The following is a 20,831-nucleotide window of genomic DNA, read 5'->3' on the forward strand; positions in this document are numbered from 1 at the left end:
GTTTATTATCTAAATGAAAAATGCCCCTAGAAAGATTAAGATTAAGAAATGTTAACAGAAAGTTTAGCCGCCAGTCAGCCATTTGCAATGTGTCGATGACGCCAAAACAATAGTGATGGTGCTACACCCTGGTGGCCGATCATGGCAACAAAAAACATCATAGCTAAAAATACGAGTTTCACATCCTGTCGGTAATTCTCTTGACCAAAATATAAATAAGCCACACAGCTGCTCTAATCAGAGGTAGAGTTGGGTTAGTATAATGTTACTATAATAATGAGATGCATTCCGAAGTGTGACCTTTTCATATCTTTTGTGTGGCTTTTTACCCTCTTTTTCCCCCAAAACAATACAATTAATGAAAATTGCAAACTATATTCTTTAAATAATGTTTCTGAATGCACCTTATGCAAAATAAATGAATAATAATATGGCCATACAAGAGGGGATGGGCCGCCATTGTTTTCGCTTGTGTTTACAGCCGGGAGTCTGGGACGATAGTTCTACATGAGAAAATTAAGAAAATAAAACCCTGTAGTAAAATTAACGCAAAAAAAAAATTAATATATATTTTTAAGTAACGTTATTTAATGTTAATAAATGGAACAATAGAGATGGATTGGGAACGCCACCATATACGTGCGCATTTAAGGATACCTCGTCATTTATCATTTTAAGATTATGTACAAAAGATTCATTATTGTTTATTACTGGAAATGTATTTGATTGAATTAATCTTTATACATGCAAAAAGAACAATACAATTCATTAATAATACGTAGACTATTAAAACACACAAGAGGATAAGAGACGGCACTGTCAGTGTTTACACCTGAAATGTCAGTTATCCACCAGAAACTGAAGAAAATAAGACCCTGGTTGTTGCTGTCGTAAAATTAATGTAAAAAATATGTATGTTTTAATTAATGTTATTTAATGTGCAGTAGAAGTAACCATTGATGTTAAAGAAAAAGTGAGACAGTGGAACGCCAATGTATACGTGCACACTCAAGGAAACACAGTCATTTATCTTAAGAATACAGTGGTCCCTCGGTTAACGAACGGTTCGGTTAACGAATTACCTTCCATAAGAATCTTCAATTCGGTTAACGAAAAAAAAATTCGATTAATGAAATGCTTACGAAAATCATGTTTTGTTGTGGGCATCAGCTGATCAGCTAACGGGCTAGTCTGCCAATTCAGTAATCTGTTCTATGTTTACATTCGTTTCCAATGGAGTAAATATCAAGAAAGTTGTGCTCTTTAATATTTTTGCATGTTTTATATTAAAATTATTAGTCACTTTAACATTTATTTAACATATTGATAATATATGCAGTACAGGGAACTAGTTTGTTGTGCGCCCCTCAGATGCGTGAGTCGGCTACAAGGCGTCAGTTGGGCTTTGAAAACAGTGGAGAGAGCATCAATTTTGTTGGTGTCTTGAATATTTTTGCATTTTTCATTGAAATTATTGGTCATTCTGAACTTTAGTTAACATATTAATAATATATAGCACAGTGCAGTGTTGATTTAAGGAAAATAATCTTGAATTGCACGTAGTGAACTTAAAATTTTATTGGTGAAATTACTGCATCAAGCATGGGTCCCCTGAAAGGTGATTTCTCCTCCATCCCCACTTCCTTCTCTTCTCCCTTCTCCTCCATCCCCACTTCTAATTCCCATCATCATCACCAACGAGGAACCTTCTACATACACACTTCAAAGTACCGTATATACTCGTCTATAACCCCCCTTCGTATATAGGTCGACCCCCATTTTTTGACCAAGAAATTGTTAATTTATGATATTCCTCGTTTATAGGTCGACCCAAGAAATACCATTCCAAACTTGTTTTACCATTTATTATTACATACTTATACTGAAACGTTGGGTAATTAATAAAAAATATTGTATATTTCATTCATACTTATTCGTCAATTAGAGGACTATTATTGTACATATTAGCTTTTTAACTGAAACTATCTGCGTTTAATACGTAAATAATATTTTGAAATTTAAAGAAAGTAAAAGTCATTACTTATCATAATTTTATCCCCATTTTCACTGTAATAGCATTATTCCAAAAATATTACATTTCAAAGAATGTATTATATCGGCTACAGTGTAAATAGAATATCGCGCCAATATAAATATTGCATTTTAACCAAAAATCTAATAAAAAACGAAAGTAATATATCTCAGAACATCGGCGCTGTTTGAAAGTCTTGTTTTCAAGTGTAGTTTATCCTAGTTTCATTGAATACATCAAGCGTTTCAGCAAAAACCATTTACGCCTATTTCTTGAGAATAAGGAAATGAAGGATGCCAGGAAATGACGACGACACTGTATAGTGGAAAGTGGATAAAAAATCGACAAAAAACAATGACTTTCGCTTCTTTCGTTGAAAAGATGTTACCATAGACCGCTTTTTCGAATGGTTTCTGTGTTAAAACCGTTGTATTACAATAATATTCCCATCCTAATCTACTTGTGATGTAAATAGATTTTTTAACTTGAAAATTATCTAAAAAACACGTGTACTGGGTTTAGCTGATACGGCAGAGCCCTGGTCGAGGCTTCTGTGTTTGCATCGCCCTTTTTAAGCAAAGCGAATTTTAGCGATGTTGAAATTGTGTTTACCAGTACCATTTTCTTGCCTCATTTTCCCAGAAGCGAGTTTGTATATAATACAATGTTACGTACTTTAATTACAAGCATTCAGCTTTAAAAAGACAGAAGACACCAAACAAATACCAGTACTATGAAGCTGGTCATGCAGACTTCCCAAAAAAGACCAAACAGCTGTACTCTCCTCAGCCCTACCAAAATAGCCTAACATCTTTCTTTTTGTTTATATTCTTCCAATTTCCTTACTCTTTAACTGGTATTTTTACTTCCATATTGCTTACAGTCAGATAAACTATAGTAATTGAGGTTAGACACTGTTGATGAATTTGATTATCGGGTCCTGGTAGGCCAAGTAGGAACCACCTGACCCTACTAACAGTGTTAAAAGTCAGATACATTTTTTAATCATCCATGCACTAGAAAAGGATGGATGACGGTCATGTGCATACAAATATGGCTTAAAAAAAAGCTGAACTTTTAGACCAGACCATGCAAAGAAAAAAGTCTTGGTGTGGAGTATGTTTTGGTCACATCTTGCTGACAGGTTAATTGCTGGGACGGTATGAAAAAACATCGATATAGCCAGATTCCTGTGATTAACAAGTCTGTCCAACCACTGGATGTTTCCCAGCAAACAAACCATTTAAAGATCTGTAAGATAGAAGTGGAACAACTGACGATAAAAGGCTATAAGATATAAGAAGAAGGATAAACATTCAAGCTCCACTACTAGCAACATTATGCTATCGGATTGTAGAGGCCTGGGGGATGCAATTCAGACCAGAAATTGTGGGTGAAATCTTAAGAAATGTGGATTTTGAATACCGGATGGAACAGAAGACGCATTTTGTTGTGGGATTATGAGGCTAATGAGAGCGTGAATGAGGATGAAGATATTGATGATTCATGGCTGAAGATGGCAAAGGATTCATATGACGATGTTGTCTACGAGAGGACTGGGGAGGAGCCGTCGGTGCCGTGACGATGATGACAAGGAAAAATGGGATTTTGATGGATTTTAGTCGAAAATATTCAGAAATATGGTATCAGAGTATTTATTCAAGCCGACTTAGATATAGTTATTATTGTAATACAACAGTTTTACTGAAAACCATATTCAAAAGCCATTACGTAAAATCTTTTGAACGACGCAAAGAAAGTGAAAAGCTGCCACTTTTGCCACAATTTTGTATCTCTAATTTCCACTGTGAATACGATGTTGGTTTATATAAAAAGCATTACATTTCCATATTTATTTCGAGAATATATTCATTCAGGCACAGTTAAGGTAAAATATACTTTCTGTGAAGTAACATTTTAATGAAAAAAGTTATTTAGAAACACGTATTTTAGTTTTTTGTTTCAAAGTTAATTAACAAAGATTGATGTTTCAAAATGTAATGAAAAAAATTTATGTACAGTATCTATAAATAAAGTTTAAATTAACATTATGTTTTACATCGCCCTGTGCTACCATACATCACCATGCATTTGGCTACTTTGGGCTTAAGTGATGATTTAAGAGATCTGCCCTCAAGTAATCTGCACTGCACCACAGCTGGGTGGTGAGCCAGTGGCTGCTTCCATTGTTTACTGGGTAGTTACTGTAAATATTTTTCAACCTAGACGGGAAATCTATTATCTAGAGCAGAGGTTTAATTTCAACTTTTTACAAAAAATTTGTCTTTAAGAACTCAAGACTCGTATACACGGGTATATACGGAAGTGTCCTTACTGCATTTTTTTTTTTTTTTTACTTTGTATGTACTTTTCGTGAGTTGAACCAATTACCCAATATCCAAATGGAAAAAATGATTTGGTTAACGAAATTTTCGGTTAACAAAGACCTTCTGGAAACGAAGTTCATAACCGAGGAACCACTGTATGGACAAAAGATTCATTATTGTTTATTATTGAATATGTATTTGATTGAATTAATGTTTATATATATGAATTGAACAATGCAATTCATTAATAATAATGAGAATATTATAACACACATGAGGAGACAAGAGGCATTGTTTTCGTGAGTGACAATAGTCCTACATAAGAAACTGAAGAAAATAAGACCCTGGTTGTAGCTGTAGTGAACTTAATTTAAAAAAAATTTAATACCTGTATGTATGTTTTAAGTAATGTTATTTAATGTTAATAAATGGAGCACTAGAAGTAGCTAACCACTAATGGTAAAGAAATAGGGCGAGATTAATGGGAACGGCAACGTATGAACAGTAAGTACATGTAAAACATATCGTCATTTCTCTACATATGAATATGAAAACAACACTTATTTACTGTTCATATATGTTTTAAATAATATTTGCGAACGTAAAACTAAAATTCTACTCACCAATGGTGGTAAGTCTAAAACATAAGGACAATCAATGAATATTAAAGTAGTTTTACTCGATGACGAAGTCATCAGGTTCAACTCTGGCTGAAGCTGTAGCTTTCCACAAAGCTGTTGCTGAAACTGTTACTGAACCTGAAGTTGATGTTGAAGCTGCTTATGATGCTGAATTTGATGGGTAGCCGGGTTTAAAGAACCTTGCAGTTTCATTATACATCTTTATGTAGAGGTCACATTTATAATTTTAAGGCTTTGTTCTGTTAATGGATCCACTTCAGAAAATATGTTCATTGCTTGCTCCATATAATATCCATAGACCTCTCACCTTTTTCATATCGCTTTTTAAACACATCTAGTTTGTCAGCTAAGTTTATACACTTTCTATTAGTTTGAACAACACTACCATCACTTGCTCTCTTGCTCATGTTGAATAGGATGCAAAATGCTGTAAGAAACTTGAGAAAGTTTTTCTCCCTGTTCCAGATGTGTGAAAACAAAAGGCCCGCCAAGCTCCAACTGCTGTTTACCACTCATTAGCCAAGCAGCTTTTAGCGCAAGGTGCTCTTCATTTTTGTTACAGTACAGTATTACCCCGATTTACACGGTTTCACTTTCTCCACATTTCATTTACGCGTACCTTCCAGAACCGACTTTCACTTTCTCATGTGCATCTACTATATACGCCAGAGAGAAGTATAATTTTTTTTTTTTTATTTAGCTCATAAATTCATACAAATTACCCTGCCAGAATATAATTTACATTGCTGGAATTCTTACAATATGATGATCATTTTGAATATAAACATCATGGATTTTGCATTAGACATACAAATTTTAGATCTTATGTAATAATTTGGTTTAAAGCAAATATTTTATCTTTTGTGCAAAATATATGAAGTTTAAATTCAAAATATTCCTGACCTGCAAGGAATCCAGAAATGTCAATTATATTATCCTAACTTTAGTCAGAGGTATTATTTATTACATATACGCTGTTAAAATCTAGTGGTTTCACCCAAAATATTTCAGAGAGGTAGGAGCTAGTGAGCTGGGAAGAGGGATTTGAGTCCATTATTTGAATGGACATTAACCTGGCGACTGTATTTCTCTTAAATATTAATTATGGAGCACATCAATAAAATTTAGATGTTATTTTTACTACAACATAGTTCACTTTTACGCGGTTTTCACTTTCCGCGGTACCCTGTGGGTTCAATTGACCGCGTAAATAGGGGTAATACTGTAATTTATATTTTATATATACATATTGGGATTTAGTGGTTATTTACATGAAAATGTAATTTTATTTTATTTTTATTATATTTTGGTCATAAATACGAATGAAATAAGGGAGTAATTGAATTGGGTCCTAAATTAACTAGGGTCTTAAATATGAAAAGTTGTTGGTCAAACCGTTGTTATCGGAGGCTTTACTGTATATTGTATTTACATGCACAAAATCTTATGTTTTCCCCTGAAAACCACTTTAAAATCACTTTCAATAAATGTATGACGGAACATACGAAAAAAAAAAAATCCACAAAATATCATTGTAAAATAGGGGTGCGTCTTATATGCTGGCAAATACAGGTTGTACCTCTCTAGTCCGGCAACCTCGGGACCTGACCGGTGCCGGACCATGGAAATTCACCCTTTTCCTGGATAGATAGTGACTTGTGCTTATGCCTGGAAGCACTAGCAGCACTTTCTCTGCGTCATGGTCTCTTTGAAGACATATTGAAGGGTTAAATGTCGAATAGTAGCTTCTCAAATTAAGGGAGTTTTTAATTCTTAACGATTTTATTGAACACACAAAAAAATAAATAATAAAAATTTTGACGGGCGAACTTGAATTTCGACGGGTTTGAACAGCCCGCCAACATGCATAACGTGTAAACAGCTCATTTCTCTTATGTACAAGATTCATTATTGTTTATTACTGAATGTCTTTTTATTGAATTAATGTTTATGTGCAAAATGAGCAATACAATCCATTAATAATACGTAGAATATTAAACACACGAGGAAATGACACAGCATTGTTTTTGATTACCAAAACCAGTGACTGACTGGTTCTACATATAAACGAAGAAAATAAGACTTGGTTGTAGCTGTAGTAAAATTAATATGGTTGTTTTAAGTAATGTTATTTAATGTTAATAAATGGAACAATAGAAGTAGCTAACGATAATGGTAAAGAAAAAGAAGATCGCATATGTAAGTGCGCATCGCCTGCAGTAAGCATATATCGTCATTACTTTACATAAGAATATGAAAGCAACACTTATTTACTGTTCATATATATTTTAATTAATGTTTCTGAATTTGTTTTTATTGAATTAATGTACGTGTGTGCAAAATTAACAATACAATTTAATAATAATACGTGGAATGTTAGAGGAGACGAGACGGCTGCCAGCATTGTTTATGTTAAAGCTTACGAAACCAGTGACTGATTGGTTCTACATATAAAACTGAAGAAAATAAGACCCTGAGTTTAGCTTTAGTAAAATTGATGTAAAAAATGAATATGGTTGCTTGAAGTACCTGTAATGTTATTTAATGTTAATAAATGGAACAATATAAGTAGCTAACCATTAATGGTAAAAAAAAGTGAGACTGCTAGTATGTAAGTGCGCACATGTGAAAATATATCGTCATTACTCTACATAAGAATATGAAAGCAACACTTATTTACTGCTCATATATATTGAAGGGTTAAATCTTGTACTCTGTATAGACAAGCAGAGAGATAGAGAGAGAGCAGCCGAACTGCTGGATGTAAACAAACCTTAATTTCCCGCGGCTTTTTTATGGACAGCCCACTCCGGCATAGGTCACTGACCCACATTGGGGCCTGAGGCAAAATTTAATACTCCTGGCCAATAATAGCAATTCAGATAAGTGTAGGAAAAAAAAAAAACTGCCTATCTACCTATTGGACAAACTAAAATCGTTCCGGACCACGGGAGTTTCCGGACCACAGAATGCCGGACAAGAGAGGTACAACCTGTATGGTACTACCAATTACCTGAAACATCTCATTTCCTACATTCTACTTCCATACACATTAACATTTCAGTAATATCTTCCTGTCACCCTTCCCTACTTATATAATACAAACTCATGTCTCATTAAGAATAGATACTAATATCAAACATGATCCATACCTCACTATAATTCTCATGTGTGAACACGAACTCTGGGTCTTGATATCCTGGAGAACCTGGCACTGGTGATGGATAATTATGTTCATACATATCCTGTGGACTTAACAAGAGAGACAGCCTGTCAAATTTTGGTTGCATAGGATCTTCTACATCCTTGTCATTATCAGCTTTCAGTTTTTTCTTGAATTCAACCTTGCTGTTTGCTCCAGGAAAAATGGATGCATATGATAGATACGTTTGGCCACTTTCCCGTGCTTTGTCAAGACTCGTGAAATCTGTGGAAAAATCATATATTTCAGCCATAGTGCAAATGTAATTAAACTATAACACCTCGGGAATATATAAATTAAAGTTATGATGTCAAAAAATGAAGTCAATGTGTGAAATTCTATATAATTAAAAAAGGAAAATGGTTATGTAAACTGCATGAATCATGTGACTAAAACACTTCTTGGTAGAGCTGACCCTTGTCAGAGGCCTTTGATATGCGTAGCAGCAGGATACCTATACTGTACACAATGTTTCCCATTATTATAAAATGTTTAGCAGCAGGATACAATATGTTTCCCATTACCCTGTATTATAAAATGTTTAGCAGCAGGATACAATTTGTTTCCCATTACAGTGAACCCTCAAAGATCTGGACTAAAAGGGGGGACCACCTGTCTGATAAAGCTAAGTGTCCGAATTTTCCGACGAATGTACTAATTGTATAAAATGATAAATAATGATATAAAAAACAAAAACAAAAATACAGTACATAATATCCTGACCATTAAGGTTAGTTATACAGACTCATTCCTGTGAAAAAGCCATAATTTTGAGCAACATATTACTGTACAGTGATCCATCGGTTAACGAGCGCCTTGGTTAACGAGATTTCGGTTAACGAGTTACCTCCCATAAGATTCTTAACTTCGGTTAACGAGCAATCCCTCGGTTAACGAGTTTCTTACGAGCCGACCTCACCAAGTTTTCGCTTGCACTTGGCGGTCAACCAGCTGTAGTATTAGTCCGCCAATACAGTAATCGGTTCTAGGGCTTAAATTCCTTACTATTTTAGTAAATATCAAGAAGTTTATACTATTCAATAATTTTAAAAGTTTAATATTAAATTTTTTAGTAATTTTTACAATTATTGAACATAATTGAAGGTAAAGTGACTAGTTTTATGCGCGCCATCCAGCCTCTTAACACAGCAAACAAGCGTTAGCCTCTCTCTGTTTTCAGTGGAGGTAACATCTTGCTTGAGACTCTCTTCAACTAAACGCTTTTTTTCTGTGTGGCCAAGCAAATTATTGGTCATTTTGAAATATATTTTACATATTGACAATATATAGCGCAGTGCAGTGTTATTTTATAGAAAATATTCTTTATTTACAGCAAGTTTATACCTAAAAGATCACGTGTTGACATTGTTTGAATCCAGCATGGGGCATAAGAGATCAAGAAAAGCGATTTCAATCCAAACCAAGCAGGAAATTATAAGAAAACATGAACAAGGCATTAGAACAAATGTGCTATGCAAAGAATATGGCATGTCAACATCAGCTGTGTCGACAATTCTTGCACAGAAAGACAAATTTAAAGAAGTGAAAGTGAGAGACAGATCTACCAGAGTGTTTAAAAGTAGATCCCTAATTGCAGAAACTGAGAGGTTACTTCTCATCTGGATTAGGGAAAAACAGATGAAAGGTGATTCAGTTTCTACTGAATTCATTTGTGAAAGAGCCAGGGAGATATACGAACATTTAAAGACAGATCAACCTGGTTCTTCAGGCACAGAATTTGAAGATTTTCAGGCCAGCAAAGGCTGGTTCGAAAAATTTAAGAAAAGAAGTGACATTTTCAGTGTTGTTAGGCATGGTGAGGCTGCCAGTGCTGATAAGGAAGGGGCAGCAAAGTTTTTAGTGGAATTTAAAGAACTGACGGAAGAAGAAAATTATCTTCCACAGCAAGTGTTCAATGTGGACGAAACTGGGCTGTTCTGGAAAAAGATGCCCAAAAGAACATTCATCACCAGAGATGAAGCCTCTTTACCTGGGCATAAACCCATGAAAGACCGTCTCACTCTATTGCTTGGTGCCAATGCTTCAGGGGATTTCCGACTGAAGCCTATGCTTGTCTACCACTCTGAAAACCCCAGGGTGTTCAAGCAACAGAAAGTGGTAAGAACAAAGCTTGGTGTTTATTGGAAGTCCAACCGTAAGGCATGGGTGACAAGACAGCTCTTTAATGAATGGGCTGTTGATGTGTTTGGCCCTTCTTGTCAAGAGCTACCTAACCACCAATAAACTCCCTTTAAAGGCTCTTCTTCTCATGGATAATGCTCCTGGTCATGACCCTGACCTTGCCAGAAATTTGGAGTATCAATTTGACTTTGTAAAAGTGTTGTTTTTGCCTCCCAACACTACATCAATCATACAGCCAATGGACCAGTACATGATCAGCAACTTCAAGAAGTTGTATATGAAGAAAATGTTCAGGAGGTGTCATCAGACAACTTTCAATGATCCTGAACTAACCCTGAAACAGTTCTGGAAGACACAAGTCAACATCCTGGAGGCTGTAAAATTGATTGTGTCATCATGGCAAGAAGTCTCCACTAGAACCCTCAATTCTTCATGGAAAGCACTGTGGCCATCAGTAGTCCATGATTTTGAGGGATTTGAGGAAGAAGCAGAGTTGGACCAGGAGATTGTGTCCATTGGTCAGTCATTGGGCCTTGAAGTGGAGGAGGATGGTGTAGAAGAGCCTGTGATGTCTCATGAACAGGAACTTACTCCTGAAGACTTGCAGCAACTGGATGAGATGTTAGAGGCTGGCAGAGGTGAGGAGGAAATTGAAAGTGATGACCATATGGGAGAAGTTCAGGGAACTGGCTTCAAAGCACCCAGATGTGGAAAAAATTGAATTAACTTTGTGTCATATTGAGGACTCAATGGTCTCCTTCTTTAAACATAAGTTAATGGTGAGGAGGAGAGATGCCCCACAGACCACAATTGACACTTTCTTCAGTAAAAGGCAGAGGGAACAAGATGCTATCCCTCTGCCTTCCACTTCAAGAAGGAGAGAGGATGATGCTAGCCCTCAGCCTTCCACTTCAAGGAGAGAGAATGTTCATGGTGGAGAATCTGTCAGTCCAGAGGTTCCTGACATTTTCATGGAAGGTGACTCACCTTCCAAGAAGCAGTAAAATGCTTCTCCTCCGCCTCCACTTCCTTCTCTTCTCCCTTCTCCTCCTCCACCTCCCACTTCAAATTCACATCAGCATCATCATCCAGGAGCCTTCTACATACACACCTCAAGGTAAGTGTCCATTTCTAAAAATTTTTTGAATTTAGGCAATTTTTGGTGAGCTGCGCCGTGTAGGTGGAAGGTCGCTGCTGCGCGCTCCTTGGCTCGGTTTTCCAGATATCAAAGGTTTGGGCTATAATAGTGTCCACCAATGTTTTACCGTCATCGTGTGTGACACGTGAATAATTGTGTATTTTTTTTATTTATTTTTGATGTTTCAAGTGGTTGAGGTACATAACAACACCATTTTGTGAACAATGGCTGCCTATCAGAGGCTACATGATGAGGAGTTGGAGGTACTTATGTGCAATTATTTTTTTGACGTTTCATGTGTTTCATGTACATAACAAAACCATTTTGTGAACAATGGCTGCCTATCAGAGGTAGAGGAAGACGTGGCCCCTGTGCATCTTTTACGGCATCCTCAATGCCTGCCTGATCAACGCCTGGATCGTGCACAGTGGAGCGCTCTCGTCGCACACTTCTGCCACGGCGTCACTTCATGCGGGAGGTGGCACTGGCACTGATCAGGCCCTGCGCAAAGGGGCGCCTGACCAACCCACGCCTGTCACTCAGCCTGAAGTCCTGCATCACCAGCACCTTCGGCATCGCTCCTCCTGGGGTCCATGCAGACATGGAGCAGGCAGTGCTGGCCAACAGCACCAACAACCCGAGGGCGAGGTGCAGGAAGTGCCCTAGGGTGGAGAACCGGCGCAGCCGCTATGTGTGCTTCACCTGCAAGCAACCATTTTGCAGCCGCCACATCCTCCCTCAGTGCATCAGCTACTTCACTGCTGACAAGTAAGTAATAATCTCCTGTCCTTTTTTGAATGAAATATTCATTACATGTAATATTTATAAATAATATTTACATTTATAAAAAAATATATTGCACAGCAGTCATTTTTGAGTCAGTGAAAAAATGACCTTTCTTTGACAGCTCCGCCCACATGATATCGTGCTGCCAGGAGACTGCGGGTCGGCCTGCTGCCCCCCACACCCCCCTGCTGCCCACTGGTTGACGGATTTCAGAATCCAGGCATCCTACTCATAGCTATAGTCTTAACTTTAAAGTTGTGTAGGGAAATTACCCCCTTTTTACTAGTTGTCTTAAGTTACCCATGGCGAATTGCATTTTTTGTTTTTTTTTCGTTTTTCTTTCTTTCAGACTGTAGTATTAAGATTAGATTTTAAGTCCATAGCTTGTAAATTAATAAAAACAACTCTATGTATTTTTTTTTTTTACCCAAAATTGGTACACAATAGTGACAAAGAATGTGGCAAGGTAAAACAAAACATCGAATGTGTTCTAGGGTTAACCCCAAACCCCAATGACCCTTAAATTTGTATTTTAATGAATGCAATGCGCACACCCTCCAACACCACCCACACCCTCCAACACCACACACACCCTCCAACACCACTCACAACCTCCAACACCACCCACACCCTCCAACACCACACACACCCTCCAACATCTCCCACACCCCCCAACATCACACACACAAACACACCCTCTAATACCACCAAAACACCCTAGCATCACCCACACACCACCGTAGGGTCGAGACCAACTCAGGCGCTGCTCCTGTGAGCAGCGGCCCCCCTTGGCCAATGTTCGGCCCATTCCCCAAGTCCTCTCCCCAACCCATCCTCACCAACGGGATATAATATAATCAAAAGTAACAACTTCGTTTCGGAAAGAAGTGGGATCAGTGATGAACAGTGTTTAAGCCAGTGAATTCAGCACTAGACAGTACCAGTGAGAGTCGTGACCCACCAGTGGGATAAGCACCCCTGGGAACTGACCGCCGTCTTCTGACCAGGAGGTGCTAATCCGTCCACCCTGGGAACAACAGAGGGCCGGCCGGCTATGCACCTGACTACGAGATAACACAACACCACCCAGCACCACCTGGTGTCCCCACGACCACGTGAGGTCCTTCATATTAACACCCGAGGACGAGTTACTGCACCAGGTGAACACCACACCACCGGGTGTCCCCAGGACCACGTGAGGTCCTTCATATCAACACCTTCATATCAACACCCGAGGACGAGTTACTACACCACGTGAACACCCAGTGTCTCCACGACCACGTGAGGTCCTTCATATCAACACCGGAGGACAAGTTTCTGCACCACGTGAACACCACCCCACCCGGTGTCTCCATGACCACGTGAGGTCCTTCATATCAACACCTGAGGACGAGTTACTGCACCACATGAACACCACACCACCAGGTGTTCCCATGACCACATGAGGTCCTTCATATCAACACCCAAGGACGAGTTACTGCACCACGTGAACACCACACCACCTGGTGTCTCCATGACCAGTCCAGGCCCGGGCCATCAACTGTAAACTATAACAATTTGTATGTTCAATCATTGTTCCTTCTCCTTTCGGTTATGAAAACTTTTGTTAAAAGACCCACCCACTCCATGTCTTTGTATGTAATAAGTAATTTTTGTCCAATGTATATTTTCAGCCTTCGGGCTGCCGACTTTTTCAATAAACCGTTAATTATTATTTTTATCACACGCATGCACACACACACACACTTACTTGTCAACCACCAGCAAGACAAGACGTGCCCTGAAGGCGCTCCCAGTTTGAGCAGCCAGGCCGTATCTGTTTGCCCCCCCCTCCCCCTGCTATATCCCAATGCCCTACCAGCCTTACTACACCAGGATTTACTCAGCAAAACATTCGAGTGATCAGTGAACGATTGACTACCAAACAGTGTTCCTATAGTGCACTCCAAGGAAAAGCACAAAAACACTGCAGTGTAATACTGAGTGTGGTTGGATCTGACCTGACCTGACCTGAAGGATGGAGCACACCTGCATTGCCCCAAGCTACTGTCCTGGCCACGTGGCCACACACCTGCCCAACATCATCCAGCCCATAAGAGCACGAACTGATTGCTATAAGAACAGCCCAGTCCCAACCATTGTAAAAATTATTAACACCTAATTATTATATATCATATTTGTATCACTTATATTACTTGTATATCATTTGTAAATCAAGAGACCCATTCCCCAATTATGTAATTGTATATTTACAGCCTTCCGGCTGCCATGCTCTTTCAATAAACCGTTAATTATTATTACTATAATTATTATTATTACACACACACACACACATCTTTGGTCATCCTCTCTTAGGGATTATGGGGAAACTTTTGTTGTGGCCCTCGATATGTCACAAGTCTTTTCTTTCTAAAGTTCCCTCTTATGGTTTCTCTCCCCCATTTTGTTATCTAATCTCTAGCTTCCTTGAGAACCGACCCCTGGCAGTTGTTGTCAAGGGATCGATCTCTCGCTCTTTCTCTACCAATAGTGGTGTCCCACAGGGTTCTGTTCTTTCACCTAGTCTCTTCCTTCTTTTAATCAATGATATACTTCACACTACAATTAATTCCATCCATTCTTACACGGATGATTCTACTCTTCACGTTTCTTCACATTTTCCCCTTCCCCTAACTCTCAAACTAGATCTGTTTCTAGAGCTATCATTACATCTATCAATGCGGATCTGTGCAGCATCTCCAAATGGGGAGGTAGAAGCTTAGTTAAATTCAACAGTAATAAAACTCAGTATTTACCAATTACACTTTCCAAATTAGATGATCTCCCACCAATCACATTTCAGGATGCTAATATTCTGCCAAATTCTAAAATAGATATGCTAGGCCTCACCATTTCCTCTAATAAGTCATGGAAGCCACACATCCTCAACATTGCTAAAGCTGCCTCCCAAAAGCTGGGAATGCTGTACAGATGACGTAACTACTTCACTCCTGAGAGGTTGGTTCAAGTATATAAAGGATCCATTCGTCCTAACTTGGAGTACTGCTCTCATATCTGGGGTGGCTCTTCTTCTGTCCAACTGTTAGATAGGGTGGAATGAAAGGCATTTTGTCTTATTAACTCTCCTCCTTTAGTTGACAATCTTTCTTCCTTCACTTTGCCTCAATGTTGACAATCTTTCTTCCCTTTCTCTGCACTGCAATGTTGCTTCACTCTCTCTTTTACAGGTACTTTAATGGGCAATGTTCGGTGGATTTGGCATCCTGTGTACAGCCGGCAAGGTGTTGGGCTCGTAACACTCGCCTTGCCTGAGGTGCCCACCATTTCTCTGTGGCTGTTGGTCACACTGGAATAACCCGTTATAGTACATCCTTCTTTCCTCACACAGCCAAACTGTGGAATGTCAGCCTTGTTCTGTGTTTCCATACTTATACAATATATGTCACTTCAAAAAGCTGGTTTTCCGGCATCTTCGTGGTGTAGATTAATATACAGGTACACCACCGACTTTCTGGCACCCTTGGATCCAAAGCCTTGCCGGATTATCCGTTTTGCCGGATTATCCGTTTTGCCGGACCAAGCAAGGTCAGGTAATAATACAGCTCCTCCCTGACTTACAACCTACTCGACTTACGACTACCCACACTTACGACCTGCCCCAGTCGTCCCCAGTCGTACCAAAATTTTGTCAAATTACGTATTTTCGAGTCCCAACGTCAGTACACAGACAAAAAAAAAATTTTGTAATTCACTTTAAAATGGCTGGCAAGCTTAAAAGTAAGAGTTTGGTGGTGCTGAGAAGAAAAAGAGACACCCATTTTAGATTTTCTAAGTATTATTTAAGCATTTTCGACTTACGACCTGGATTTGGGTCCCTAACCCCGTCGTAAGTCGGGGAGGAGCTGTAATTCAGCAATACTGTACACCTCTGACCCACTAATTATACACCACCTGTGTCTCTAAAGCACCATGGACTGCTAGAAACTTCAATTAAACTATGTGATGTTTATATTCAAATTAATCACTATATTAATAGGATTCCAGCAATGTAATTTATATTCTGTTAAGTTTAGTGTGACATTTTATAAGACAAAAATTTTAAACCTAAACTGCCTTCACCCTGGCTGTCAGGAAGGGGGAGGGTGATGTGTTGACAGCTGTCAGGGACGGGAGATAACAAAGTGCATAGTTATCAAGCAGAAGGAGTTTTCCCTTATAAAATGTCACTCAATTGACTTGGCAGTACAGTATATAATTTGCATTGCTGTATTATTTGTAAGATAATGATTAATGTGAATATAAACATCATATAGTTTGCACTAGAGATAAAAAATTTAGTAATTAATTTATTACAGGTTTACCCATAGGACAATTATATCTTTTATTTTTATCACAATATGTATTTAAGATGGTGTGTGCATGCAAATGAGTAAAAAATAAATGAAGAAAGTTACATACAGGTTGACCATCAAAAATCCGGCAATCGATAAACCGGAACCTTCAGTTTTCCGGCATGGATTTCGGAGCGCATTTTCAAATATTTCTTTGTTTATTTAATGAAGATATATGTTTTAGCTCATAAAATTCATACAAATTACCCGGCCAGAATATAATTTACATTGCTGGAATTCTTACAATTTGATGATCATTTTGAATATAAACATCATAGATTCTGCATTAGACATACAAATTTTAGATATAATGTTTACTCTGAGTAAATATGTTATCTTTTGTGCAAAATATATGACATTTATATTCAAAATATTCCTGGTTTTACAAGGAATCCAGCAATGTCAATTATATTATCCTAACTTTAGTTTGAGGTATTATTTATTAAAATTTAGTGGTTTTTCCCCCCAAAATTTCTCAGAGAGGAAGAGTCAGCAGTGTAGTGTGAGAAAAGGGGAGGGAGTTGAGTCCATTATTTGAATGGACATTAACTTGGCGACTGTATTTCTCTATTTCTCTTAAGTATTAATTGTGTGCATGTACCATCATAAAATTAAGATGTTATTTTTACTAGAACATAGGTATTGTGTCGGAAAAAGTGGAGTTTGGGGGTGGGCCAGTTTCTATTGGAATTAATCCCATATGTTCTGTTGTTCACTTAGCGTGGTTTTCACTTAACACGTACCCTGTGGGTTTTATTGACCGCGTTAAGCGGGGTACTACTGTGTGTGTGTATATATATATATATATATATATATATATATATATATATATATATATATATATATATATATATATATATAACTAAATATATATATATATAGTTATATATATATAGTTATATATATATATATACAGTGGTAGCGGAAAGTTTGGGCGCAAGACGAATGTAAACAATTGTGACATTTAAATAGACATTTAAAGGGCTCATGACGTACCTTATTTGCCAAGCGATTTTCCTCTAAGCTTGATGACCTTCTCCAAACGTTGTGGGATGCATCTTGCCAGTTTTTCTATGTGTTGGGGAATGATATTATCCCAAATATCCTGTATTTCTATTTTTAGCTTCGCTACTGTCGAAGCGTCACGATCCTGAAGCTCTTTTTTAATGATATGCCACACGTGCTCTATGGGATTTAGGTCTGGTGAATTCCCAGGCCACTTTTTGAAGTAATCTACACCACAGTCCTCTAACCACTGGATAATAGATCGAGCTGTGTGAGCAGGAGCTCCATCTTGCATAAACCAGCTAGCGTTACACTTTTCAAAGCTTTCAGGCAGGTTATCACACAATAACTCGAAATAACTGTGCTGATTTACACTCTCATTTTTTTCAAAAAATACTAAATTGCCAACTCCACCAAATGCAAAGCATCCCCACACCATAACACTTGGAGCATGCTTTACAACTTTAGCTGTGTAGCGGGGGTCATTTGGGTCCGATCCTTTGGGACGCCTGACACGCTTGGACCTGCAGCCAGATGACACCACAAACGTTGACTCATCACTCCACAAGACTTGTTCCCAGTCTTCTAGGGTCCAATCCTTATATTTCTTGCTAAAAGCAATGCGATCCCGTACATTTTTTGCACTTAAGAGGGGAAGAACTTTAGCACAACAACTGCGATATTGTAAATCTTTGAGTAAATGATCAGAAATACATCTTACAGACACGTCCTGGAGCAGTGCAGGGTTATTTTCCCTCAGTTTTCGAGCTGTGAGTGTTGAATTTTTATCCAACTGCCTCTTTATAACCTTGGAAGTACGATTTTGTATTTTCCTTGGCCTACCAGAGCGAGGCTTGAGGGTAGGAATATCCTCACCTCCGCCGTCTCTAAATTTCTTGATCCACTTTTGAACTTGCCGCACTCCTATTCCCACACGAGTGGCTATATCTTTACACTTATAACCCTCCTTATAGAGGGTTATAATAGCAACAATTGTGTCTCTTCCCAGCTCTTTACCACTTCCCATTACAGAGATATTGAGGCACAAACACAGAAAAAAACGCAAAAAAATGACTAGTCCGCGTGAGAGAAGTTTACACACTGCACCCACGTGCTCACTGAAGCGACTAATCAGAGTTGCCAAGTCGTGCGTATTGTCTCGCCTAAATAGCGGTACAAACCCTAGCATTGAAGTATAGCGAAAGGTTTGGGCGGAAATTGGTATTTATCGTATGTTTTGATAATAGCGGAAAGTTTGGGCGCCTGTAATTTTGCGCCCAAACTTTCCGCTACCACTGTGTATATATATATATATATATATATATATATATATATATATATATATATATATATATATATATATATATATATATATATATATATATATATATATATATATCTATATCTATACCCTATACTATACTTATGTATGTATATATATATATATATATATATATATATATATATATATATATATATATATATATATATATATATATATATATATATATAACAATATATATATATATATATATATATATATATATATATATATATATATATATATATATATATATATATATATATATATATATATATATATATATATATATATATATATATATATATATATATATATATATATATATATATATATATATATATATATATATATAATATATGATAACCACAAAGGAAAGAAAACCACGAAGTTCCCAAAGCGCCTGGTGTAATTCACATCTTCAGGGAACAGATACAGACTATGAGAGTACAATAATACAAATCAAGGTGTATATATACAGAGAAGGGTGAACCAGGTCACAATGGTCAGGTATTAGGTAATGACCTTACTAATCTTTAAATAGCACACCTAATACCTAATACCTGACCATTGTGGACCTGGTCTCCTGTACTCACCCTGAAATCACTTATACACCTAAATGATTACTTGTATGTATGTATGTATATGTATATATATATATATATATATATATATATATATATATATATATATATATATATATATATATATATATATATATATATATATATATATATATATATATATATATATATATATATATATATATATATATATATATATATATATATATATATATATATATATATATATATATATATATATATATATATATATATATATATATATATATATATATATATATATATATATATATATATATATATATATATATATATATATATATATATATATATATATATATATCCCATCCTATATGATCAGGTTTTGGTGTATTACTGAAAAATCTATACTCTACCTCATGGTAATGCAGCTTAGGTCACACACAATAATAGACAAGAAGATGCTCAGTGACAGTGTGTTGGACTGCCTCCTGTGACTATTCATTCACACTCACCACTCCTGGCCTGACCAGTGGAGTCAACAAGTTTTGCACATTCAGCCCAGACAATTGCAGAGTGTATTTTTTCTAGCACAAAAGCAGAGAGAGTAAAAATATAGTCTTCATAAATATTAGCAAATTCAATGCATCAAGTGAAATCAAAATAACACAAGGGCCCCTAAATTAACCTCGTTTTTAATCAATCCTTTTAAATTTTCTTCAACGGTCTCTTAACTTCACAAGCGTTTATGACTCACTCAAACAATCAATTGCTTTAATAAAATAAAACTGCCACTCTGTTTTCACCATTACCTGCTTTCAAGCTATTCTCTGATGTTTTTGAAAGAGGATGTTTAGAAGCTCTTCTAAGGCCCGGCATTGTACTGAAGGTGCCAGTAATTCCAGTTGGCATAACACTAGAAGTCCTAGGAAGGGCATCTGTAATATCTACTACATTTTGTGAATCTTCATTTTGTAGACTTCATCAAGACTCATTCCTCAACAACAACTACCACAGCTCATGGGATATTTTCTTGGTGCGTAAAACTCTGGCCACCTCACCAAAAATTAAATACAATAAGAAGTTAGCCTGTTACACTCTCAAATAAACATTAAATTTTCAATTTCTTTTCAAATTCATATAAAACAAATAAAAATCACTCATAGGAAAACTTCAAAAGTAAGAACTTTCAAATGATACCTTATATTTCAGACCCAATACTAATATTGTAATGTAATGTCAAAACAAAAAGTCATGAAACAAATGACCAGCAATGCATGTGG

General features: G+C 36.9%; 1 protein-coding gene across 1 annotated transcript; it reads right to left on the reverse strand.

Annotated features, from left to right (window-relative positions):
• Positions 1–8,077: 8,077 nt before the first annotated feature.
• Positions 8,078–20,431, reverse strand: LOC121877908. Its single transcript, XM_042383862.1, has 2 exons — positions 20,361–20,431; positions 8,078–8,427 (listed from the first exon to the last, which is right to left on the reverse strand). The coding sequence occupies exons 1-2, from the start codon at positions 20,425–20,427 to the stop codon at positions 8,117–8,119; spliced, it is 378 nt and encodes a 125-aa protein (XP_042239796.1). The 5' UTR covers positions 20,428–20,431; the 3' UTR covers positions 8,078–8,116.
• Between the last annotated feature and the right edge of the window lie 400 nt (positions 20,432–20,831).

Source organism: Homarus americanus, unplaced genomic scaffold (assembly GCF_018991925.1).
Source record: "Homarus americanus isolate GMGI-L3 unplaced genomic scaffold, GMGI_Hamer_2.0 scaffold27862, whole genome shotgun sequence".
Taxonomy (NCBI): domain Eukaryota; kingdom Metazoa; phylum Arthropoda; class Malacostraca; order Decapoda; family Nephropidae; genus Homarus; species Homarus americanus.